The sequence below is a fragment of the Sturnira hondurensis genome, unplaced genomic scaffold (genome assembly GCF_014824575.4).
Source record: "Sturnira hondurensis isolate 20B ecotype Veracruz unplaced genomic scaffold, ASM1482457v3 Scaffold0006829, whole genome shotgun sequence".
NCBI classification, from domain to species: Eukaryota; Metazoa; Chordata; class Mammalia; order Chiroptera; family Phyllostomidae; genus Sturnira; species Sturnira hondurensis.
In genome coordinates this window covers 1,882,526-1,907,841 of record NW_028079460.1, presented here as the reverse complement: position 1 = coordinate 1,907,841, position 25,316 = coordinate 1,882,526, and the positions used below count along the sequence as shown (strand labels likewise).

The 25,316-nt window shown below is 50.2% G+C and overlaps 3 protein-coding genes and 1 pseudogene across 5 annotated transcripts; 1 reads left to right on the top strand and 3 right to left on the bottom strand.

Annotated features, from left to right (window-relative positions):
* The first annotated feature begins 1,718 nt into the window (after positions 1 to 1,718).
* LOC118990221 (ATP synthase F(0) complex subunit C2, mitochondrial-like) lies at positions 1,719 to 2,356 on the top strand (annotated as a pseudogene).
* A 9,475-nt stretch (positions 2,357 to 11,831) lies between these two features.
* On the bottom strand, positions 11,832 to 15,209 carry S100A5 (S100 calcium binding protein A5). Of its 3 annotated transcripts, none has more exons than XM_037050757.1 (3): positions 15,137 to 15,209; positions 13,833 to 13,984; positions 11,832 to 12,134 (listed from the first exon to the last, which is right to left on the bottom strand). In XM_037050757.1, the coding sequence occupies exons 2-3, from the start codon at positions 13,968 to 13,970 to the stop codon at positions 11,991 to 11,993; spliced, it is 282 nt and encodes a 93-aa protein (XP_036906652.1). In that variant the 5' UTR covers positions 13,971 to 13,984; positions 15,137 to 15,209; the 3' UTR covers positions 11,832 to 11,990. The 3 variants fall into 3 exon arrangements, with proteins under 3 accessions (XP_036906652.1, XP_036906651.1, XP_036906653.1); XM_037050756.1 differs by having other exon boundaries at positions 11,832 to 12,131; XM_037050758.1 differs by lacking the exon at positions 15,137 to 15,209 and adding an exon at positions 14,675 to 14,726.
* A 2,036-nt stretch (positions 15,210 to 17,245) lies between these two features.
* Positions 17,246 to 19,410, bottom strand: LOC118990220 (protein S100-A4). Its single transcript, XM_037050748.1, has 3 exons — positions 19,305 to 19,410; positions 18,320 to 18,475; positions 17,246 to 17,540 (listed from the first exon to the last, which is right to left on the bottom strand). Exons 2-3 carry the CDS (start codon positions 18,458 to 18,460, stop codon positions 17,376 to 17,378), a joined length of 306 nt encoding a protein of 101 aa, XP_036906643.1. The 5' UTR covers positions 18,461 to 18,475; positions 19,305 to 19,410; the 3' UTR covers positions 17,246 to 17,375.
* A 1,503-nt stretch (positions 19,411 to 20,913) lies between these two features.
* Positions 20,914 to 23,681, bottom strand: S100A3 (S100 calcium binding protein A3). The gene is made up of 3 exons (XM_037050755.1): positions 23,628 to 23,681; positions 21,799 to 21,944; positions 20,914 to 21,341 (listed from the first exon to the last, which is right to left on the bottom strand). Exons 2-3 carry the CDS (start codon positions 21,937 to 21,939, stop codon positions 21,177 to 21,179), a joined length of 306 nt encoding a protein of 101 aa, XP_036906650.1. The 5' UTR covers positions 21,940 to 21,944; positions 23,628 to 23,681; the 3' UTR covers positions 20,914 to 21,176.
* Between the last annotated feature and the right edge of the window lie 1,635 nt (positions 23,682 to 25,316).

Sequence of the window (25,316 nt, the reverse complement as noted above, 5' to 3'; positions counted from 1 at the left end):
CCTCTGTGCTGCACCCACCTCCTCTTTCAGGGTACCCCTGACCCAAGGGTAGGTAGGACGACGTCCATGTCCAACCTGAAGTAGTTATAAGAAGATGAGACCTTCTTCCATTGTCCTTTATATGATTCCAGAAGGAGAAAGGAATCTCAGAACCCCTCCTAATAGTTAATCACAGGAGGAGAAAAATGATGAGGAAAAAACCTCATTAATGCTCTGAATCGAAGAACAGGGGGAACCTATATATTCCTAGGAGAATAGTGTTGCTATTTTGTTAAAAACAGACTATGGCCCAGGGCCAGGACAGGAGCATCCTCCTGGTGGCAGGACACTCTTCTCTCCTTCCTAGCCCCCGTCCTAGGACCCCTGATCATCCTCATTCTAGTCATTACTGTAGGACCCTGGGCCATCAGAACAGTAGTCAGCCAGTTAGAAGGAGCACTAGTACGGAAGACCACTAGCTGCATTCTCATGCTCCAGCAACAACAAGAGCAGAGAGTCCCGTTATTGGATGCTGAGACAGACGAAAGCACTGTCTAAGCACCCACAGAGGGGAATGATAGAGAAAAGGCCCTTTTCCGCTAGCCTAAGAACGCCCCCTAGGAGAGTCTAACTTCCGCATTCCCCTTCTGTAACCGCTTCTGCCGTGCAGACAATGAGAGCCACAGCACCTCAGATATCTCCCTCCTCCAAGATCAGGTAATATATTTAGAGCACCAAGTGGACTCCCTTGCTGAAGTAGCATTACAAAATAAGAGAGGATTAGATCTCCTCTTCCTCCAGCAAGGTGGGTTATGCTAACCACTCTGGAGTAGTTAGAGAAAATATTGAGACACTCACCAAAAGATTAAAGGATAGAGATAAAGAGGAAGACAAGTTCTAGTTGGTATGCCTCCATGTTCAAAACATCGCCTTGGTTACCTACCCTTATATCTGCTATTGCTGGACCCCTCTTACTGCTCCTATTAGCGATCACCATAGGGCCTGTCATCCTAAATAGAGTTCTTGCTTTTATCAAAGAGAGGATAGAAGTAGTCAAGTTAATAGTACTCTCCCAACCTTATACCATCCTTCCGAGTGATGAAGAGTCAAGGGTTTGACATACCCCCAAAGAAAACGGGGGAATGTTGGGAACAAGAAAAATAGTCTCAGCCCCAAGGAGCCTGCAAACATCCTTAGCAAACATCCTGTAAGTTGATTGCCATCTGTTTAGTTTCAAAATTTCCCTCTCAGTTGAGACAGACCCCACCCTGTTCCCACACACAGGCTCTGTAAGCCAACAGCTAACCGCCACATCTGCTCCTGTGTAATGCTTGTTTGCTTGCCTCTATATAAGGACTTAGCTGCAAGCGCTGGGCGTGACTCTCGTTTGCAGCCCCTGCGGGCACCGTGTCTCCAGACACTTTGAGAGTTTGCCCCTGCGCAGTTTAAACTTGGCCAATAAAGTAACATCTTTGAAACCCTGAAAGTCTCCGACATTTGTTCTCACAGTTGGTGGATGCAACAAATTATAAATGTTTCAAAAATATAGGTAATAAGAGTACAGAGTAAATAATTTCATGTCAGTAAATTTTAAAATGTAGATAAAATAGTTAAATTCTTGTTGAGTGGGAATCCACACAAGAACTGATACAAGAAAGAACAGAAAGACTGAATAGCTCAATAATTGCATCAATAGTTTAAGCTCTTACAACTAAGAAAACTTAGTGTAAGAGCCAAATTTTGGCTTTCTGTCTTCTCCGCCCTGGGAGCAGCTCTCCTGCCTCGGGCCCTCATTCCCTGAAAATGTACACCTGCGCCAAGCTTATCTCCACCCCCACCTGGGTCAGGAGCTCCTCTCAGCTGCTGAGCTGGTCACTATCTGCAGTGGTGCTAAAATGAGCAGAGACACTGACAGATGAGAGCCTTGGCAGCTGGGCAGCCCCACGTCCTCTGAACTCACTTATTTCTAGCCGAAGCTTCCAAACCAGCGCCATTTCAAGGGACATTGACACAGCAGCCAAGTTCATTGGGGCTGGGGCTGCCACAGTAGGGGTGGCAGGCTCTGGGGCTGGAATTGGGACTGTGGGAGCCTCATCATTGGTTATGCCAGGAACCGTTCTCTGAAGCAACAGCTCTTCTCGTACGCCATTCTGGGCTTTGCTCTCTCAGAGGCCATGGGGCTTTTTTGCCTGATGGTGGCTTTTCTCATCCTCTTCGCCATGTGAAGGAGCCTTTACCACCTCCCATAGTTCTTCCTCCCATGTCTCGTCTGCCCTGTATGTTCCTTTCCCTATACCTCCCTAGGCAGCCTGGGGAAAGTGGTTGGCTCAGGGTTTAACGTAGGAAAGACAAATAAATACTGTATTAATAATATGTTTAAAAAAAAAGAGCCAAATTCTGCCAATGACATTTATGAAAAACATTCAAGGAACAAATTTCAGCTTTTTATACTAAAGTTTAGAAACAACAAAAAAAATCTCTCTCCAATTCATTTTATAAAGGCAGTATACCCTTTGTTAGCCAACCTCGACAAAGACAATACAAGAAAGAAAAATTACAAACCAATCTTACTTATGAATGCAGATATAAATATCTAAAGTGCAGTACTAGTAAACCCAATCCAGCAATGACATATAGCATCACCCAGGTGAGTTTCTCCCGAGAATGTAAGTTTAGTTTGAGAAGAAAATAAAGTTATATAATTTATTTCATTAACAGATAAAAGAAGAATGTTCAATAATTATCTTAATATATGCCCAAAAAAGCATCTGAAAAAAGTTGATCCAGTCAGGATTTTAAATAAAAACTCAAAAAACTGAGAATAAAGAAACTCCTTGTTTTGAAAAAAACCTACAGCAAATACTTATGATGAAACATTTGGATGAATGGATGGATTTATTTATTTAATAAAATTTTATTTTTCAAAATATACAGCTGTTGGGACCTGTTGTTCATGCATCCTCACCAGCAGCAGATGCATCCCCAACTTCGGTGTTTCTGGCACATTACTTGAGCTCTGTACTTTGAAACTAAATTTAAGTCCTTCACTAAGGAGCTCCTGAAGGGCTGCCCTGGCCAAGGAGCGGCAGATCTTCAGTCTCTCGGAGACAACTGCTGGGATTGTAAACTTATACTTGGGAACTTCCTTACAAAGCTTGTCATATGTTGCTCTGTCAAATAAGACCAGATTATTGGGCTTGTCCCAAACTTTGCCTTTGGACCACTTCTTTTTGGCCTTTCCCTCAGATTTGTTCACTGGATTTTTGACAACTTTCCAGAATCTTCCCTCTTGTTGCCATTGGGCAGCAGAGTGAAACTCAGAGAGCACCTGCTACCACTTCTGCCTCCATAAGATGCTGGACCAATGATGAAACATTGAAAATCATTCCTTTTAAGGTCAGAAACTAGGACCTGGCCAGGTAGCTCAGTTGGTTAGTGTCCTCCCACTATGCCAAGGTTGCTGGTTGGATCCCCAGTCAGGGAACATACAAGAATTAACCTGTGAATGCACCAATAAGTGGAACAATAAATCAACATTTCTCTCTCTCTTTCTCTATCTCCTTTCCTCCCTGTGATTAAAAAAAATTTTTTTTAATTTAAGGTCAGAAACTAAACAGGAATACCCACTGTCACTTCTGTTTAACAAGGCACTAACAAGATACTAGACACCCTCTCCAGTGCAATAGGAGGGGGGAAAGACATAAATGTTACAAAGGAAAAAAGCAAAACTTTAATTATTTGCAGACTGAAATAATTGGCTCTGAAAGAAATTCAAAAGAATCTAAATGATTAGAAATAATATAGCCCTAGCTGGTGTGGCTCAGTGGACTGAGTGCCAGCCTGTGAATAGGAAAGTAATCAGTTCAATTCCCAGTCATGGTACAGGCCTGGGTGTGGGCCAGGTCCCCAGTTGGGGGCATGCAAAGGGCAACCTATCAATGTTTCTCTAGCATGTCAATGTTTCTTTCCCTTTTTCTCCCTTTCTAAAAAATAAATAAATAAGATCTTTAAAAAATAAACGTTCAGTGATGCCACAAATATAACTTTTCCATTGCTCTAAATAAAATATCTCATTTAAAAAAAGATATAATACAAGAGTTTATTTCAATACAAAACTCAATTACAAAGAGGAGAGAAATCTTGTCACGTACCATAACATGAATGAAACTCAAGCACATTCTGCTAAGTCAAATAAGCCAGTCCCAAAAATACATACTGTATGGTTCCACTTACATTAATATCTAACATGGTCAAATTCACAGAAACAGGAAACAGAATGATGGTTGCCAGACACCAGGAGAAGGATGAGATGGGAGTTCTTGTTGAGTGGCTATAGATGTACAGTTCTGCAAAATGAAAAAGTTCTGGAGATCTGTGTCCAACAATGTGAGTATACTTAACACTAGTTAAGATGGTAAATTTCATGTTATGTTTTTTACCACAATTTAGAATTTTTAAGTATCTAAAAACTTAATTACATTTCTATACCAATAAAAAAGAGAAAAATATTTTTAAAAATATGCTATTTGCAATGTCAATAAATTGTACAATGAAATACTTACATGGTGAAATGATAACATGTTGTTCAAAGATGTTAAAGAAGGCATAAATAAGTGGACATATAAAGCATGTTCATGGATTAGAAGATTCAATATTCTCGACAAGGTGATCTCTAGAATCAATACAATTTCAACCAAAATCCCAACAGGTTGTTTTGTGGAATTTAACAAGCTTGCTCTAAAGTTTGTATTTACAGGGCCAAAAATAGCTAAGGTAACCCTGAAAACGAACGACAAGATGGGAGATTTGTCTTACCAATTTTTTTAAATTTTTGTAATTTTTATAAAATATAAACATTTTTAAAAGATGGCATTGTATTGTATAGAAACAGACCAGTCAAGCAATGAAAGAGAAAAGAGCACTCAGAAACAGACCCATATATAAACGTATTACATAACTGGCATTACAGAGTGGGAATAAAGGAATGAAATTTTGAATACATTTTTCTGGAATGATTGTTTATCTATAAGAGAAAAAATAGATTTGACTCCTTCATCATACTATAAACAAATATATAGTGTCATTTCAACTATATAAATCTCATGATAATGCAAAACCACCTATTGTTTAGAGATGAAAATGTATGTAGTAAAAGTCACTAGAGAAAGAAGATATGACACCACAATGCATCAAAGTGGTTTGCCCTTCCCTGGCAAGTGTCTAAATCTCTGCTCCTTACAATGCAACAGATGCACTGAGATAAAGAAATATGGCCCAAATGAAAAAACAGATCAAAACTCCAGACAAAGAATTAAGTGACAAGGAGATAGCCAACCTATCAGATGCACAGTTCAAAACACTGATAATCAGGATACTCACAGAAATGATTGACTATGGATGCAAAATAAAGGAAGAAGTGGAGGCCATGAGAAGTGAAGAAAATAAAGAAAAATACACAGGGAACCAATAGTGAGGGAAGGAAACAGGGATTCAAATCAATGATTTGGGACAAAAGAAAGAAATAAACATTCAATAAACCAGAACAGTATAAAAAAACAAGAATTCAAAAAATTAGGAGAGGCTTAGGAACCTCTGGGACAACTTTAAATATTCTAATGTCCAAATCATAGGGGTGCCAGAAGAAGAAGAGGAACAGCAAGAAGTTGAAAACTTATTTGAGAAAAATAATGAAGAAAAAATCCCCCAATCTGGCAAAGGAAATAGACATGCAAGTCCAGGAAGCTCAGAGAGTCCCAAACAAGATGGACCCAAGGAGGACCACACAAAAACACATCATAATTAAATTACCCAAGATTAAAGATAAGGAGAGAATATCAAAAGCAGCAAGAAGAAAGGAGTTCTTATAAAGCTATTAGCTGATTTCTCAAAAGAAATCTTACAGGCAAGAAGGGGCTGGAAAGAAGTATTTGAAGTCATGAAAGGCAAGGACCTACATCCAAGATTACTCTATCCAACAAAGCTATCATTTAGAATGGAAGGGCAGATAACCGGCTTCTCAGATAAGATCAAATTCAAGGAGTTCATCATCACCAAGTCCTTATTATATGAAATGTTAAAGGAACTTAAATCTAAGAAATAGAAGACTATAAATAAAAACCTATGAACAGTGAAGTAGCAACAAACTCACAACTATCAACAAATGAACTTAAAAACAAAAACAAAAACAAACTAAGTGAACAACTAGAACAGGAACAGAATCACAGAAATATCAATCACATGGAGGGTTATCAATGGGGAAGGAGAGAAGAGAGACTGAGGGGAAAGATATAGGAAATAAGAAACATAAATGGTCAGTACAAAATAGACAGGGGGAGGTTAAGAATAATATGAGAAATGGGGAAGCCAAAGAACTTATACCCATGATCCATGGACATGAACTAAAGTGGGGGGAGGGGAATGCTGGAGCGAATGGGGGTACCAGGCAGAGGGGGATAAAGGGGCGAAAAAAGGAATAGGACAACTGTAATAGCATATTCAATAAAATATACTTTAAATATAAATAAATAAAAATGTTTAAAAAAGAAAAGAAAGAAGAAATGAGAAACACAACAACATGACTGGTTCCACTAAGAAGGAAAGAGATGGGGCAGGGAAGGCCATCCAGGGGCTTGAAAAATAGTGGTAATGCTCACTTCTTAAACTTTGTGTCACTATTCTTATATCTTAGATGTGTTCTATAAATCATTTTGTATACTCGCAATGTTATTAAAACATGTAAGAGAAAAAGATGAAGAAGAAATGGCCGGAGTTTGCCATGATGACAAAAGCACCAGTGAATTGACAAGGGGATGGTGCGTGCTCCTTCCTAGCCTAGAGTTTGCCCTGGATGAAGTAATTTCCTATAATTTCGTCTTTTCACTTTTGATTGGGGTGAACAATACACACCACACATAAATCTTCTGAGGATCACAAACGGCAGTGGAGCAGAAAGTGCCTTGTAACAGTAAAATGGCCATGCAAATGTGAAGTGGCATTATGCTTGACAATTTCAGGTTCACTTGCAGGAGAACAACAGCCACAGCTTGTGACTCAGTCCTAAACCCCTCACTGGGGCCCGCCCTGGTTCACAGAAACAGAAACAGCTCTGGCGACCAGTCTGAGCTCCTCTCCACACCCAATCCCACCCTTTCACTCACCAAATTCCATTGTAAATGTCGCTTCCTCCCACCCACCCACCCCCCAAAATACCCTTAAAAATCATACCCTCAAAGCCAACAAAAGATTTGTTATTTGTTCAGGGTTTTGCTTTATTGTTTAAATCCACGTTCCTGTTTCCCTCCACTACCATGGGATGCACCTAGGTATTCAGCAGGTGGACTGAGAGCTTTTGTTGATTCTCTTCGGCCTCTTGTTTGGCTCGCCCACCAGCTCCCTGGAAATGAAGGGTGAGGGCTTTCCCTGAGTCCTGCCTGAGGCAGTGGGTCTTTGACCACAGAAATAACCCTTTCTTCCTCTTTGTATGAAGATCTTCTTGGTTCAGAAAGCTCTGAAACGGGGGAGAGCAGGGGCAAGATTCAGAATTTACTTTGTAAACCGTGGACTTGTTCGTGGTAGGTGTGTCTTAGGTGTAGTCGAGTTGCTTTACTTGGGGGTTGATGGCTGGAAGTCAAAAGGTTCCCCTGCTGACACCCCCTAGACATCCAAGTTCTATCTTCCTCTTCACAGGAAGGTCTCCTTGATGGCCATGGTTGCAGTGCCTCCCCAGGGGTTCGGGAAAACACCCCAACTCTTCCCACAGCATCTTGCTTTCTGCCCACATGAGGGCGCTCACTCCACACCCCAAATTACCAGTCACTGGTGGCCTGAGGTATTTTCCGAAGAGACTTGAATGGAGCCAAGGCTTGGACAGGGCTGGGCAGACTAGGAGCCAGAGTCTGGGTCCCTTCCTGTGGTCCAGCCATGCAAGTCCCTACTCCCTGCAAGGCAGAGGAGACCACTAGGGAAGGAAGGACTCTGACAGGTGATGGTTCCAGCCTTCTCAGGACGTCCCCACCGCAGGGAGGAAAAAGAACTACTTCCACAAAGTAGGACCCCCAGGGAAGTTGGAGGTGAGTAAGAGGGGAAGATGGATATGGTCTTACCCTGAAGTCCCCAGAACCTACAGGGGAACTTGCCTGGTTCAGACTAGTCCTGGAGGGGACAGAACTGTGACAAATGCTGCACTGCCCTGAGACAGTTTACTCTTCTGCCTCCTACTCCCACCTTCTCCCTGCAAACACTAGTAATGCAAACAGTGCTGATGGGGCCTTGGGTCTGAGAGTCAGTCTTGGTTCCAGGAAATAACCAGAGTGATTCCTTCTGCTGAGGCTGCAGGGATGGGCAGGGCTCTATACTGACAGAAAGGCTTGAAGCTGCGGTTTGCCCAGCTCTGGGGACCCCTCTGCCCCGCCCTGCCCCGCCCCATGACTCATGTGTTCCTACAGCTGCCAGCTCCTCAGACTGCCACGCCGACACAAAGGATGCTGTCCCTGAATGCAGGGACAGGCTGCTAAACCATGCCTCCTACCTTAGACCAGGGTGTGGGCAGCTGCAGTGAACTCAGCCATCCTCAGTGGTCTCAGAAAGAATACCGCGGGCCAGGCTTTGGGTATGCCACCTGCGTCCTCTAGGCCCCCACTTCACCATGGTGAGAAAGTGAGCTGGCCCAGCCCAGAGTCCTCCTGGCTCTTCTGCTCTTGTTAGATCCACCAACCACGAGAACAAATATCGGAGACTTTCAGGGATTCAAAGATGTTAATTTATTGGCCAAGTTTAACCTGCGCAGGGGCGATCCCTCCAGAGACACTGTGCCCACTGGGGGCTCATCAGGGATTCGCGCCTAGCGCTTACAGCTAAGTCCTTATATACAGGTCATAAAGCAGGCATGTGTTTTGTTTTTTTTTTTGGCACAGAGGCAGATTATTGGCTTACAGGGTCTCTTCTAGGGTTTCAGGCTCCTTGGTGCTGAGGCCATTGTTCTTGTTCCCAACACTCTCACCATACCCAGAGGAAAACACATCTTCTGGAACCCTGCTAGGACTGTCTCTGCCCCACTCCGGGCCCTTCGCAGCCTGGCTCAAGCACCATGCCCCTTTCCAAGCCCATCCAGAACCCTCTCTACTGAGGATCACTGGCGCCTTTCCTTAAGAGGGCTTTGTCCAGAGGGGGCACCTTTTCTAATTAGTGTAATGGCACCTTAGGAGCTAGCAGCCACCTTGTCGGAGTTGGATCCACCATCCTGTGGACCTTTCCACCAGCTCCCGGCCTGGTGAGTCACTGAGTCCCTCCCAGAGCTTACTGGACAAACCCTCTGCTGCTGGGACAGCACCAAGCAAAGGAGGAGGCAGAACTCATTGGAAAGCAAGGACACACGATTAAAGTTGACAAAAATACATATCTATTTACTGTACAATCACCCACCACTGGATTGGACTTAAGCCAATGAGAGGGTGCCTCTACTTTCCCAATTTATCCTTAGCCACTAAGAAGCTCATGGTAGAACATAACTAAGGCCCCTGAAAAGTGATATGTTCCTGGAAGTTCACCACCACCTAGTCCTGTTCCGGTCCAAGCCAGCCATTGGCATTCCACTTTGAAATTTCTGCAGCTTCTAAAGTGTTACAGTGAAAAATTCAGACTCAGTGGTGATGAGAACCTGGGTCTGGGTCCTCCCCCCCATCCCCCACCAGGCAGCCCTCTCTCATATAAGTGGATCAAGGGAGTACTCACTTGTCACCAAAGATCCCAATCCACCTTGGGTTCACTTGCCTTGACCTCTCCTTTGCTCCTACTCTTCACTCAGAAGGAGTGAATACCAGGCTGAGAGTATCCCCCAGCCACTCAGGGGAGTGGACCAATGAGCTCAGTAAGGCTAAGGCGTGTGAACTAGGACCCCAGCATGCCAGTCAGATGCATTTAGCATCTTCCCTTGTCTAATCTGCTTCTAAAGGGCAAGAGGTAGGAAGAGGTAAGGAGGATGGGTAGTTCAAGGATTCTAAGGAGCAAATAGGGCTGCAGCTGGAAACTGTCCTCCAGGGGTTCCAAAAGAAGTGGGAAAGTGTGGGGTGGGGGGAGCAGAGGCTGCACACCCAGCCCTTCACACACAGCCTCACAGGGCCACACACTGCAGGCTAACATACCCGAGAAGCGCCCTCTCACACTCCAGAAAAGCCTACGGTGGAAGCCATGCCGCTGGAAGCCTTAGCCAGGATCCAGCCCACAGTCCTGACTCCTGCACAGACCTGCCCAGTCTGGAGCCTGCACAGTGGGCCTGGATGGTGGGTGTGGCTGCACCAGCTTCGGGGTGGCTGAGGGACCACTGACCTGGCCAGAAGTCCTCTTCTAGCCCTGGCTGGTGTAGCTCAGTGGATTGAGCACGGGCCTGCGAACCACATGATGGCAGTTCGATTCCCAGTCAGGGCACGTGCCTGGGTTGCAGGCCAGTTCCCAGCAGGGGACTCACGAGAAGCAACCATACATTGATATTTCTCTCCTTCTCTCCTTCCCTTCCCCTCTAAAGAGAAGTAAATAAATCTTAAAAAAAAAAAAAAAAAAAAGAAGTCCTCTTCTAGCTGCAGCCAAGCCAGAGGGAGCACGGAGGGGATGCACTAAGTAATCCAACTGCCTGCAGCCACTGGCCAGGGCTGTGCCACACCCCACCTCACGGTTTGCTCAACACCCAACCGCCACGCAGCCCATTCAACTTTTCATGCCTCCTGCTCTGGAGCTGTCAAAGAGGGCAAGGGAGGGGGCTGGCAGGAAAATGGGGGCCCAATGGAGACCACTGCTCAGTTTGTTTGCCTCGGTGACAAGTGACCTCCTGGTGGAGAGCCACAGCAGTGTGTGTGTGTGTGTGTGTGTGTGTGTGTACATGTATAGGGGGAAGATGGAAAAGGGTGCCCCACAGAGGGTGTTCAGGCTCAAACCTAGATGAAAATGAAGGAGGGGGTGTAGCCAGTGATATGATTTAAATTTTGAAGGACTTCTACACCTACCCACCAGCAAAAATAAATTCCTACTACCAACCAGCTTCCTCCTCCCACCCCCACCCTGGAATTCTACCTTCTACCCGGAGCTTTAGCGTTATGAGCCTGCCTGCCTGTAAACATCATTAGTTATGTCCCCTCCACCGAGGGTAATGGGGCGGGTGGGATTTGCTGGTGCTCAGGGGGGAATGGAGGAGAGGGAAGAAGGCTGCCAAGTTTGCCCATCTTTTTTTTTAATGTATCAATTTTAGAGAGAGAAAGAAGAGAGAGGAGAGAGAAATAACGTGTTCCACTTATTTATGCATTCACTGGTTGATTCTTGTATGTGCCCTGACCAGGAATTGAACCCACAACCTTGGAGTATCAAGTCTATGCTCTAAACACCTGAGTGACCTGGCCAGGGACCAAGTTTGCCCTTCTTTTTTTTACTATTACTTTGTCTTATTTTTTATTTTGTTTGGGGGGGGCAGAGTTAGGGTTTTGTTCTGTTTTGTTTTGTTTTTGTCCTTCTTATTAGTGTTGCCAGGGTAAACTCCTGTGAGCTGGTGACAAGTCAGACTGGCTGGTCCACCACTGCCCTCAGGTACCACACCCCAGACAACCCAAGTGTCCTCACTGTCAAAGCACTTTCCCCCTTAGCTTTCTCTGCATCTTAGCAGCACCCATGGAAGGCAAGCGAAAGCCTGGCCCCGCTTCCCCATTTTCCAGAAGGGCAGAACTAAACCTGGGTAAGCTCAGTGATGTCCACAGTGAAGACCAGGAAAATGAGTAGGAGCCCAGGGCGCTAACACCCAGAGGCGCTCAACCCACTCAAGGAGAAGTTCTGCCTTGCCCCACCCCACCCCCAGCCAAGGTGGACAAAACGTCTTCAAAGCTAGCCTCCAGACACCTGGAGTGGAAAAATCTTTATTTCCTCTGGTGGAAGGGAAAGCTGAAGCGGGGCCCACCTGGGAGGGAGAGGGGTGCATAGGGCCGCGGAGCATCTGTGGAAGAAGCTGCAGAGGCCAGGGCAGCGGCTGAGCCCTGTCATTTGTGGTCCTCCAGGAAGAAGTCATTGTAGGCCATGCACAGCGTTGTCAGGAACACCGAGTACTCCTTGAAGTCGATCTCCTGGTCGCAGTTTTTGTCAAGGCTCTTCATCAGGTCATCGATACTGCCCTCCTGCATCTTCTTGGAGGGCCCAGGTACAGGGACACATCAGCCAGCCCTCGAGGCCCTGCCCCACCATTGCCCTGGTGCCTCCCGCCCTGGAAAAGGCAGCCTCATGGTGACCCCCACCTGAGTAGGCAATACCTAAGCATCTGGACCCCCAGACCCTCCCCAGCCCACATCCAGCACAGGGCCTGGCACCAACCAGAGGTGTGGGGACCTGACACCTGAACCTAAGTAAATTACAATAGGAAGGCAAGGCCACCCTCCCTCTCCCTCACCACTTTCCACTATCCAGATTTTATCTAATAGCTGACAGTAACCACCTGGTGACAATGTGTCATTGAGCATGACCCGAGTCTCTGACTTATGCTGTCCCCATGACGGATAGGTGAGGACTGACGCAGACTACACATCTGTCCCTGACAGCAGTGTGTGGGAGCTGGGGGACGCAATATCCTGCCCTGCTAGCGGAACTTGCAGGGCAGCTGGACAGAGATGAGTGCCTGGCGCCCAACCGTAATCCCTGTCTGGTCCCCTGCCCTCCCAGCCCAGCTCCACCAAGAGAATGGAGACACGGCCCCGGAGTGGTACACAAAGAAAACACAGACACCCTGCCCCTCTCTCCTCACAGGGGGAAGCTCCAGCCTTTCCACAGGAGACAGGACATCGAGACATACAGAAATGGAAACAGCTTGTCTGTGATGCAATTCTTGTCTCCAGTCTGGGCTCCTGTTATAGAGCCAGACCCTCCCCAGGGCCTCTGTCCTCCTGTAATTAACCCCTACTGGACCCAGGGCCCCTCCCTCCACCCTCATTAACGCCAGGATGCAGAAAATCTGGCAGGAAGGCCAGAGAGTAGGCCTGCTGACATGCGTACTTGCTTCAGTCCCCTGCCCACAGGGCACGCTTCGGGGAGCTCCTCTCTGGGGAGGCCCTCCAGGGTTCAGTATGTGACTGAATTTTAAAGGAAAAGGGAAGAGTGATACAGAAGCCTTGCCTGGAATTCCAGCTCAGCCTCTCATGAGCTGGATGTCCCTAAACAAGTCATATAATGTATCTGAGACTCGATTTTTTAACAGTAGAAATAATACCATAACTACTTCCTAGGCCGTCCCCTCTGCCAGTTACCTCTCTACCAACATCTGCATCTGGTAACAATCAGTTCCGCCTCCTTCCAAACCTGTGTTCACAGACTAGCAGAGCTATCCCTTTGGTTCCTGCGGCAGCACCAGCTGAGAGCTCTGCATAGGGGGGCTCTGCCCTTCAGTGGTGCCCAGGCCAGCCTGGACCCCTGGGCCCCCTCATCCCCTGCAATGCCTCCCGTAGGTTCTGCCACCCCTGAGTGGGCCTTGGCCTCGAATCAGAGATTTCTCGATTTCCTTCTCTAAAGCCTCGCCCGGACTTCCTTCTTCCCAGTGAAACCTGACTTTTCCCGCAGCCTGGAGATCCAGAGTCCTGTTGGTCTAAGGCACTCATCTTCCTTTGGTCTCTGCCCCTTTTGGCCACCCTGCTCCTGGCTGAGACTAGAGTGCCCTGTGGGGAGGTGTGTGTGCCCTCACTCTGGGTCTCTGTGAAGGCAGGGCTGGGTCTCCCACCTCCACGGAGACCCCCTGAGAGTGGTATCAATGCTTCCGTGGTTCCTCTTTTTCTCCCTCTCTTCCCATGGGGTCCACAGGGAACACATGAACTTGGGCGGGTGAGGGGGCAGCCACCTACCTCGCCAAGACACAGCTCCTTCTTGATCAGCTCCTTTAGTTCCTTTCTACTCAGGGTCAGTTTGCTGCCCTCTCTCCCCGAATATTTGTGGAAAGTGGTGACCATCGTGGCCAGGGCCTTCTCAAGAGGGGTCTCCATGATGGTGTGCAATTCTGGAGGGGAAAGGGAGGGGACAGGTCACGTTTCCTGGGAAGCCGGGTCTTCTGCTGCCCCCTATCACTAGCTCATCTCCCAGACCCATCCCTCAAGGATCAGACTAGAATCCATGAGACCAAAATCCACCAACAGGTGGATTCAAATGTGTCAAGGATGGTTCTAGTGAGAGCCACGCTCCAGTGGAACAGCCAGAGTGGTGAGACTGACCAGCTCCCGAAGGAGACTGCACACCGCCCTGCTCAGGGGATGTTAAAGGGGGGTCTAGGTGCCACCTAGACCAGATGAACTCTCCAATAGAAGAACGGGTGATAGATGATGGAGCAGATAAGGGGGCAGGGTTTTCTCCCCGCCCCATCCAGCCTAGACATTCCTTTCCAGAGGCCCCCTAGTCGCCCTCCTTTGCCTCCTGTCCTATGTGGGAGTTGGGGACAGGGCAAGGAGAGAGTTCAGAGGTTGGAGGGGGTTAGAGCTGGGCCCGGGAGATACGATCTCAACAGGAAACAGAACAGAGATGATTGGACGTGTCCAGCTGGTCTCCAGTCTCTGGCCCAGAGAACTGTGCCGGGAGACTGGCCACGAGGCAGCGAAGGGGGTGCACTTATTGAATTCTCCAGATCATTCTGAGAGTCAGATCCAGAGGTAGCACTGGATGGGGACCTCTGGTCCATCAGCACAGCCACACCCACCCAAGTAAGGAGGAAGCTGGGGCTCCTGTGACTCACACTTGAAAACCACTTCCCCCTTTGGGAGGAAGGAGGCAACACCCAAGAAACTTGGAGGCTTCAGGTAAATCTGTGCAGAGTCCAGAGCAAGCAGGAAGAAGCTGCTGGCTCTCATTGTCAACCCAAAGACTACCCCAGGATTCTTGAACTGGACCTGTAATTCACCTCACACCTCCCCAAAACCCCAGCTTCTCCCCACCTCCTGGAGACTCAGCCAGGACCAAAGTGGAGGCAACCCCAGAATCCCTCTCAGGAAATGCTGAAAGCCGCAGTTCAAATGCCCTGTTCTTCTTTCCCTAAATAGATGTCTACTCATTGGGCCGAGTCTCCCTTGGGGGAGGTCATCATGGCTTAACACCCTCTTCCCTTATCACCCAGCTTGCCCTACCACATAGATGAGCAGGGAGATCAGAGAGAAAGACTTACCAAGGAAAGACCAAGCCAGAGAACTCACCCAGCAAAAACAGGCTCCCTTACACTTTTCTACGCCTTTATTCCCTCTCTCCAATCCCCAGGAAATTAGCAGAGGGACAGAGCCAATGAGAAGGGGCCAGGGACATGAAGAGACCCAGGTCAGAGTCTCCTGGGACAGGGCTGGGGAGAAATCCCCTCTGCCAATATCACCTTTCCATTTCCAAAGGGAAGGGCGGCACACTGAGTCCATGGTGACTTACACATCATCAGCCCTGGAGGCTTTGTTTCCCCAACAGGAAATGAGAATTCCCAATCTGATGGGTCAATAGGGCAGAAGAGAAGCCAGGCTATCCTCAAAAGAAGACCCAAGAGGAGTGGACCAACCACAGGGTATCTCCCATGCCCTAGGCTGCCGTCCACTTGGGCCCTCCTAACCTCTTCAAGAGCAGAACAGACACACCTGGAGATGGGAATTAGATGGGAAGATGTTTCTTGCCAAGGCAATGGTCCAGGTCACTAGTTAGTATAGTATAGAGCTACGGTTTTGAAATGGCTTTCAAACGAATGATTTCTTCTACACCTCATTTAACTTCCTGAGAAAGAATTGTCAGAGATTCTTGGACTGGAAAACTGCAAATCAGGGCCTGGGGAGGGGGTCCAGGGAGGGTAGGTCCTGGTGATGGGCTAGAGATTTGGATTGTGGACAGCAAGTTCTAGGTGCAGTAATGAATGGGGTAGGAGTCAGGGAGAGTTGCCTTATTCCAAGAGAGACTCATTGTTCTACCACGAACCAGTCCAAGTCTGAGAGCAGAACAGAGTTAGAGGCTTAGCACCTGCGGCTGCTGCAGCCCCTCCCTAGCTTGCCTAGGTCTTCTCTGCAGCCCCACTCCGCTTCCACCCCCAGCTGGCAAGGCTAGAAAGGCAGCAGGGACTGGTTGCCTAGCAACAGAAGTTTCCGAAGCAGAGGGTGAAACTGGAGGAGGCTCTGGGGAGGGCACTCCCCAGGGTTATGGGCAGACTTGGGGCAGGGCGGAAGGCAGAGAAAGAAGAGGGAAGAGCCAAACTTTTTCCTGGACCAAAGTTCTACCAAAGTCTCTGTAGTAACACTGAGGGAATATCTGAGTCACCTACCCCATTCTTCTGAAACTTGAGAGAAAAACATAACATGATGAGAAGAAAAAGGGAAAACTTAGAAGGTCAAGGGGACAACCCCCCCCTGCCTCTGGACCTGCCGGCTATTCAGCTCTTCCTTAAAGGTCCCCACACCACTCAGGTGTGGCCTGGAAGGCTAACCTCAATCCCACTCGCTGGAGGCTGAAGCTACTTCCCTTTAACAATACAGAAAAGCAACGCCATGCCTGATATTTTGGGCGTGGGGGAGTCTCAATTTTATTTATCAGATCATATGTCTGGAATTTTGTCTTCAGAATTGTGATCGCCTCCCACTGTCTCCCTCACTGTCCTCCACTCAGCCCTCTGAGCTGCTCTGTCCTTCTCTGAAGGAATGTGACCCCTAACTAATAACAGATCTCACTCATCCCAGGACCTCTGGGACAAAGACGGGGGGATTAGAGAAGGACAGTATTCTCAGGCTGTTGCCAACAGCCTGGTCTCCCTCCAGGTCGCCCCTCTGATCCGATCACGTCCAGGAAGGACTCACCCATGCCTGGGGGTTTAAGTCATGCGCTAGAAGGAGGTACCAGGATGGAGCCCCCCTCCACATCCCACACGGCCTCACCGTGACTCGGCCCGTTCCCTCACTGCACCCTCAAGGCACATATGCTTCATCCCAGACACCAACCAGGAGCAGATGTGACCCTCCACCCATCCCAGCCTCAGTCAGAAGTCCGGCCACAGTCACCGTTGGAGGGGTGAGAGTAGCAATTGCTCTAACTAAGATCCTAGAGCCGGCACATTCCAGCCTCTGGGGGTCCCTTTATCTGCCTTTGGTCCACTCAGAGTCAACTCTGTCACACAAACACACACACACACACACACACACAGTCACACTACATCCCTCCCCCATCCTCCAGTTCTCTCCACAAAACTGCAGCTCAACTCCCATATCCCTCAGCCCCAACCCCGTGCCCCTAGAGTCTTTCAGACCATTAGACTCATACATAGTTTTCAAAAACCTTTATTGAATTTGCTCAGCATCCTGCACACATCGGGAGAAACCAGGATGAGGCTTGTGCCCACTGCCCACAGGGGAAACCCCAGCTGGCAGGCCCCCACCGCATCTGAGGGGCCCTCATTTCTTCCGGGGCTGCTTATCGGGGAAGCCCTCGAAGAACTCATTGCACATCATGGCGATGCAGGAGAGGAAGACACAGTACTCCTGGAAGTCCACCTCGTTGTCCTTGTTGCTGTCTAAGTTGCTCATCAGCTTCTGGAATGCTGCTTCATCTGTCCTTTTCTGCAGGGGGAAGAAGCGACAGGTAGACACCAGCACCCCAAGGGACAGAGACAAGACTAGACCAGGTTTCCACATGCACATGGGCTCAAGAAGGTGCAGCCAGTGCTAGGGGGTCCAGCTTTGGAACTCCAGCCTCCAGGACTAAGCTCGGCCAGGAGGTGGGTTCCCTACAGATGAGGAAACCTGAGTCCCAGGGTGTTACTGGAAAAGGGGACCCCATCTTCCCCCAAGGTCTTTTTGAGAATCCAATTAGCAAATGGTCATGAAAGCAGTACATAAACTGCATAAAGTTTGATACAGGTGCAAGCTGTGCCTGATCAGGAGAAATAAGCAGGTAAGTGTCTCCTTCACTGTCTTCACGCCTAAAAGCCAAACAGAAACTCAAAAATTATTCTTTGCTGGAGTGACAGTGGACCATCCTGTTCCACAGATCTCAGCTTTGCACACTGACTACCTCAGGATGTTACTTAGCTTCTCTGAGGTTTGGTTGCCCTTCAGTTAATTTGTGCAAAGCCCCTGGCCAATTGTTGGGCTGGTAACCTGCCTGTTCATTCTCAGCCACCTTTCTGCTGGGCGCCAGGAAGTAAGTGGTGGGTGCTTGCTCTGTCTCCACCCCAGGCAACCAGAGTAAGCGCTCTGCCCCACCTTCCCCAACTCAATGTTAGATGCCAGCCGTAGCCACTGCTCTGCAGAAAGACTCGTGCCTCCCAGGGCCCTAACCCCTCCTCTGTGGGGGATGCCCCACAATGGAGACTCGTTCCCAGGCAGTAGTCACTCACCCCCAAGAAGCTGGGCATCTCCCGAGTCAGCAGGTCCTTCAGCTCCGACTTATTGAGCTTGAACTTGTCACCTTCCTTGCCCGAGTACTTGTGGAAGGTAGACACCATCACATCCAGGGCCTTCTCCAGAGGGTATGCCATGGTAGCAGTCGAGATCTGTGGTGGTGGGGGTCACAGAGGCCTCTTTATCTACCCCACCCCAGCCATATAATTAGAATGCCTCATCCCACCCCCACCACCATCCTTGGTGACATTCTACTCCCACCACAGGGGGAGCCCAGAAAGGTGGGGCTCAGCTCCTGGGGGCAGCACAGTGGAAATGTATGTTTTGGCAGGACACACTTGCAGGATCCACTGCACAGGCTCTGGGTTTCAGGCAGCAAACTCCCGGGGCCTCACTTGGTCCACTCGGCCCACAGCAGCCCGCCCAGCTCATTCTTCCCCCTCCCAGCGCTGGGCGAGGCTGCTGGAGCCTGCCCAGGATCCTGTAGCGGAAAACACCAGCGGCCTAGCACAGGGAGGGGCAGGGTGAGGTGGCAGAGGCAGGGATGCCAGGGAGGCTGAGTGCCCATGGGCTGGGCTGCTGGGTGCCGGGCAGAGGTTCACGGACACTACCAGACAAAAGCTCACAGCTACCTTCTGCGCCCACTTTGCTTCCTGCACCAGAGTATGCACACACAAGCCCGTGCAAGCCAGCAAACACAAGCCAATGTGCACACCCACAGGTCACACGCACACCAAACATACTAGAGCAATTGGACGTACTATAGCTCAGATCCAGCCACCTGCACACATCTTTCTCTTTGTTTTCTCTTTCGCACATGCAAGGGTGTGCACAGCACACACATCCCATCCCAGAGCCTCCACCCTGGAATCTCACATCTGGACCTCATTAGCACATCTGGCCCCTACCAGCCACCTCTTTTTCTTGCCCTGAACCTCAGCCTGCCACCTCTTGCTTGCCAGTCAAGTGACCACAACTCACCAGTCCAAGAGAGAGGAAGCACTGAAGAGAGAGGGTTGGGGAGACAGGAAGAGTGGGGAAAGCCCAGCGGTCTGACCTATTTATACCCCAGCCAGGCCCTGCCCATGGCAGCGGATGGGGGAGAGTGGGAGGCAGCCCTCCCGCCTGGGCCAATGTGGTGCATGCCAGGGCCCCCTCCACCAGCCCAGCCTGGAATCACAGCTCCCTGCCCTGAGGGGCCAAAGAGAGACAATGGGAGAGCCCAGTGGGCACAGGCAGGGGCCTCAGGGAGGCGGGCACCCTCCGTCCACAATGTACACCGCTCGGCCTGAGTGTTAGTAGCTGAAGGAAGGGGCTGTCTATGCCTGGGAATGGGGGACATAGAATAAGTGGTCCCACCCAGCAGCTAGGAAAGGGGATCCAGGTATGGTGGATGGTAGGTGGGAGGTTGCCCTGGAAACATGACTGCCCAGGAATTAAGGGACAGGACCCCAGGCTCCTATGTGTGTGACAGAGTTGACTCTGAGTGGACCAAAGGCAGATAAAGGGACCCCCAGAGGCTTGGAATGTGCTGGCTCTAGGATCTCAGTTAGAGCGACTGGGACAGCTCACGCTGCCTTTCTCCCCTCCCCAAAGGGCTCTCTGCCATGCCGAGTGAGGCCCAGGGCAGGAGCCGGGGGTCTGGGAGGAGGAACAGGCTCACACCTAAAGGAGGAACTGGGACCACCAAAGCTTGTCAGTGGAGGAGGGAACCTGGGTGAGGTAGTGATGAGTAGGGAGTAGGAATCGGGTGTGGGAGTTCAGGGATGGATTGGCAGGTGGGGCAGGCAGGGCCTCCACAGTGGGAGTTTAGAATTGGGTGGGTGTCTGTAATGAAAAACGGGGTAGAAATTTAGAGATAAAATGACACAAAATGGGAGAATTAGGGATCAGGGTTAGGCCCTCAGGGTGGGGTATGAATTCAGGGACTGAGTGAGGGTCAGAAGTGGTGGTTAAGACCCTCAAGTGGCTGCAGCTTCAGGGACGGGGTGCACCTCAAGGTTTCCCCTTTCCCTCCCATTGCAAGGCACCCCTCCCTGGCTGGGACAATACCCTAATCAGATCTCAGGCACCCTAATCCAATTAGTGCTGCACTCTGGGCTCACACAGCCCGGGGCAGGGAACAAACCCGCCCCAGCCCCACGGCCTCACCCTCATTCACAACATCCTGTCAGAGGGCTGACTTGGTCCCCAGGCTGCCCACTCTCCCTCTCCAGGCTGCCCTCTCTCCCTCCTGAACAGCCCAAGGAAGCTTGTCCCTCAAAGACCCCAGAGACAGAGAGACTCCCAGACTCATCTGAACATCGGCCTTGTATAGATCCCACCCTCTCCTGCTGGACCATAGAGACCATTTCATTTCTGCAGTGTCTCTTGTTCTCCAGTGGAAAAGGCCAGGGAGGAGCTAAGAAGTCAGCAGACTTTGCCCCGAGGCCCTGGCTGTCCTCTTAAAAGAACCAAAGCAAGTCAAGTGACACCAGTTCTTTATTAAGAGTTAAGTAGGCCTGCTCTTGCCGTGGTTTCATTTGTGCACATATTCTGTCAGGCCCAGAGACCCTTGAAACAAACCCCCACCCCTGCCCACCCATCTCGGGCCATGTAGGGTCTCGAGGGTGGCTGCTGTACATGTCACTAGCTGTGATCCCGGAAACAGGTCCCTCATGTGTCCCTTACCATGGGCAGAGGGAGAAGACTCCAGATGGAGATATCAGGGGCAAAACTGGAGACTGCTGGTGGAGAGGGTGTAGGAGAGAGGGGAGGGGGTGTGGGCAACATGACCAGGACCACCTCAGGGCAGGGATGGAGCAGATCTGAGCAGACCCTGGCTTGCAGGTGCCCCGCCTGCGGGAGCAGAGGCTACTGGGAGCAGGGAGGCTCCGGGGGGCCGTCCTTGAAGTAGTCGTGGCAGTAGGTGCAGACGCAGGCAAGGGAGCGCATGTACTCAGCAAAGTCCACCTCGCAGTCCTTGTTGGTGTCCAGAACGCTCATGAGTTTATTGTAGTCACACTCCCGGAACTCCGTCTGTTGGGGGGGGTGGGAGGGGGGCAGGTTGAAGAGGGCAGGGCACCTTACACACGCACTGCTTCCCTCCCCTCTACTCCTGCGCGATCCCGCCCATCCCCAACCCACACCCCTTCTGGGGGCCAGCCTCACCCTCCCCACCCTGATAACTCACCACGCCAACCCCCTCCCAAACCCTCCTTCTCAGGTCAGGTACTGAGCACCCGCTATTGACACCAAGTGCCTCTGCGTGTTAGGCATTCTTCCCAAGCTCTCACTCCGTCCTCCCAGCAGCCCTGAAAACCAGCAGGGCTGATGAGGAATCGGAGATTCCGGCGCGTCAGTTCCCTTCCTGGTATCCCGTCCCCGTGGTCTAGCTTCGCCGCTCTTGCTGTCCTCTGCTTGGTCAATGCCTTCAGGTACAGGGGAGCTTGTCCAAGCAGTGCTTCCCCGCAGGGTCGGTATCCCCGGTGCTCACCGGGGTCCAGGTGGGCAGCTCCTTCTGTAGCAGCTCCTTGAGCTCTGCCTGGCAGAGCTTGTGCTTGTCCCCACAGCGCCCCGCATATTCTCGGAAGGTGCACACGATGGCAGCCACCGCCTGCTCCAGAGGCCTAGCCATCCTCACTGTTAGGGAACAAAGATGTGACCCACAGCAGAAGCCCTGGTCACCCCTCAGCACCTCTACCCTCCATGTTTCTGGGACTGCTCCCAGGCCTCTCTTAATCTCCACCAGGCTCCTGGCCCTACAAGCCCCTCCTCCTCTGAGCAGCCCACCCTGATTATACCAGTGTCACCTAATCCACCTCCCTACTGCCCATCCCTTCCACCTGGACGTTATTTCCCTGGACAGAGGTCTCATTTCCCCATCATCTCGGCATAGCCCCCAAGGGACTCCCTGGTTCTCTCCACATTTTCTCATTTCAGACACCCAAGACAAATCAGTTCCCTCTGTGCCACCCCAGAACATATAGCCCTTGGCCCTGGAAGCTTCCTCCCCTTCAGGACCCCAGAGCTTCTGTAGGAACGTACTCAAAAAGACCCTTGCCCCATGCCCCCTGTCCTCAGGTTCTTGAAGAAGCTGGGCATTCTTAGGAAGGGTCAGGTCCAAGAGGGACCCCCACTGCCTCACCACTCCTCACCATCCCTCCTCCCCTGACTCAGAAGCTGCATCCAGAGGAAATACTTCTGGGACCCTCTTGCCCCTCACTAGCTGTGCAACCCTGGACGAGCCGTTTACCTTGCCTGGGTCTCAGGTGCCTTATCTGTAAAGTGGGGTCAATCCCATCTCACAGGCTCGGTCAGGCAGGTGTCATATCTATAAAGCGAGGCCAGTCTTACCTCACAGGCCTAGACGGGGAGCTAGATCAGGTGTTTTTGCCTATCTCTAATCTGCCCCATCTGAGGCCATCCCATCGTCCTGACCCTTGGGGGTCTTGAGACAGAGGCTCTGCATAGGGGTACCCTGTTCTGTCAGAGGGGAAACCCTTTCTAAAATTTCCCTCCACCCCATTCCACTGGCTCCTTTCACTGGCCTTCTGGGAGGACACTTCCAGCCTGGTGGAACCATGAGGCAGCTGGGGAGCCAAGTGTTGTTTTCCTTCGAGCCCCATGACTCACTCCTGGTTCCCCCAGGGACAGGAGTCTTACAACATAAGAGACCCAGGGCCAAGCCTCTCCCTCTAATGATTCCCCCTCTGCTGGGCCTATGGAACAAATGGCCAGCAAATGGCTGTGGCTGTGGGGGAAGAAAAGGCAGGGGGAGATGGGTCCAAGCACTCCCGGGGGTCTCTTTGCGGCAGCCCAGGATGGGAGCAGGGTGCCCAGGTTCCCAGGAGGAGAAAGGGCCATGATCCCAGACGAGGGAATCTCAGAGGTGCGCAGCTGCCCTCCTAGGCTCCTGCCAGCCTGCCCGGTGCCACCACTGTGCTTTTCCAGAAGCTCGGTGCCTGTAAACTGGAGGGAACCCTCTCTTCCCTGAGCAGTCTGGCTTGTCTCAACCCGCAGTCAGGAAAGAAGGAAGAAGGCAAAGGGGAGGAGAGGGGAGCTAACTGAGGGCAGCACTGGTGCTTTTAACCCATTGCCCCCACCCCAGGCCCAGACCTCAGCTCTGCACTCCCCCTAACCCAAACTTCCCAACAGCCCCTCACCGTACACGGGAACCTCTGAGTCCACTACATCTGACTTCCCTCACCTCACCAACCCCTGCGGTGGTTATCCCCCAGCCCCGTGCCCGACCCTGGGCCAGGAGACAGGTCCTGCGCTGCCTAACACCCAAACCAGAGCAGGACCCAAGCAGCTGGCACTCACCACTGGTGTTGCTGTTTCAACTGTAGGCGCCTAGAAGCAGACACCCCTATTTGTAGTCTGCCAGGGAAGGAAGAGGGCAATTACAGGAGAAGCAGGTCAAGCAGAGGATGCCCCCAGGGGCTCCCCCTCTTTCCGGCAGCACCTATTACTGGGACTGTTACCCACCCACCTATCCACGCAGACATCAAAGGCCCAGTCTGGGCCTCAGTCATCAGCCACTTCATTACTCCTCTGCCCTCCACCAGAGCTGGGAACTGGGGCAGCCTCTTGCCCAGCTCCTTCTGGCCCAGTCCATCATTCGCATCCCCTATACTTCACTCTGGACAGGAACCACAGAATACAAAGTGGGAGCACACTCTACCTGGAGTAAGTGTGTACCCCAGAGAACCCTTGTGCCAGGGGGATCTTGGAACATCTGGCTGAGCCTGTCATTTACAGGTGACAAGAAGGAAGGCAGGGGACATTCCCCTGCCTGATCTTGATTGCTTTGCACTTGGGTTGCTTTGCGCTGGTGACTGTAACTGCTCACTGCCCTGAGGAGATCACCTGTAGGATGTGTGAGGGAGGAAAAATTTTTATTTTACCCTTCTAAGTTCTTTGGTTGGTCTAATAATCAAATTAACATAAGACAGATTAACAGGAGAAAAAAATGATTAACTTTGTATGTACGGGGGTCTCCATAAGAATATGGGGTCCACAGGTGGTCAAGTGGGGTGATAAAGTAGTAGGAACTAAAGAGAAGGGAGCTAGGGTGTGGGACTTCAAAGGGGAGAAAGGCAATTCACATGGAGGTGGAAAACCAAATATTTGCTGGGCCCAGAAGAGACAATGGGACACAGAGGACTCTCTCCAAGCCCAGCTGAGTCTCCCCTCCTGCACCCAGCCCACATTCTTTGCAGTCTTTCTGGTAATAGTGCTCTTCTTGGACCAGGTCCTTTATTTAAATTCTTTTAGGCAGCTAAGAGGGACATGAATACCCTTCCTGAGACTTTTGGACATCTATCGTCTTCAGCCCAAAGAATCCGCAAGCCAGGGTGGTGCATTCTGGGGATACTCATTCCGAGCCCCTACAGATTGAGACACAGGAGGAAAATGTGTCGCTCATAGGGGCACTCGCAGCGGTCTAGCTGGGCTGAGTTCTCCCACAACCCCTACACCCCCGACCCCCACCACTGCCGAAGTGCCTTAAATGAAGGTGGACTGCGGACACCTGCCTGGGCCGCCTACTTCCTGCCTTCCCCAGCCCCCTTCAGCATGACCGTTCCTTGCAATCCCATGAAGTGGATGGGATGGGTTTCCTCTGGTTTTTAAGCTTAAACACGTATGGATTTTAAACTTAAACCATTTAGGGTCACAGCATAAGGGAGAGGAGTGCCCCTTGCCTCCCCGCCTAGAGTGGACCCTGGGCTTTAGCTCTGTCTTCTTCACAAACCAACAAAACTAAAGTTCTTCTCGGCTTAGTTTGGTCAATGCCTTCAGGGCACAGGGGACCCTGGTGCCCTGCTCACCTCCTGGAGTCTGCTTTTACTTAGACTGTGATTTCTCCATTCCTTACTGCTTTGTCAGCACTTACATATTTGAAAAGGTTTTGTTTTGTGTGTGTTTTTTTTTATTCTGCACAGCATTTCTTGATGTTTTTAGCTGGAGCAGGCACAGATTTCCATGTTACCAGAAATGGAAATCCCTCTT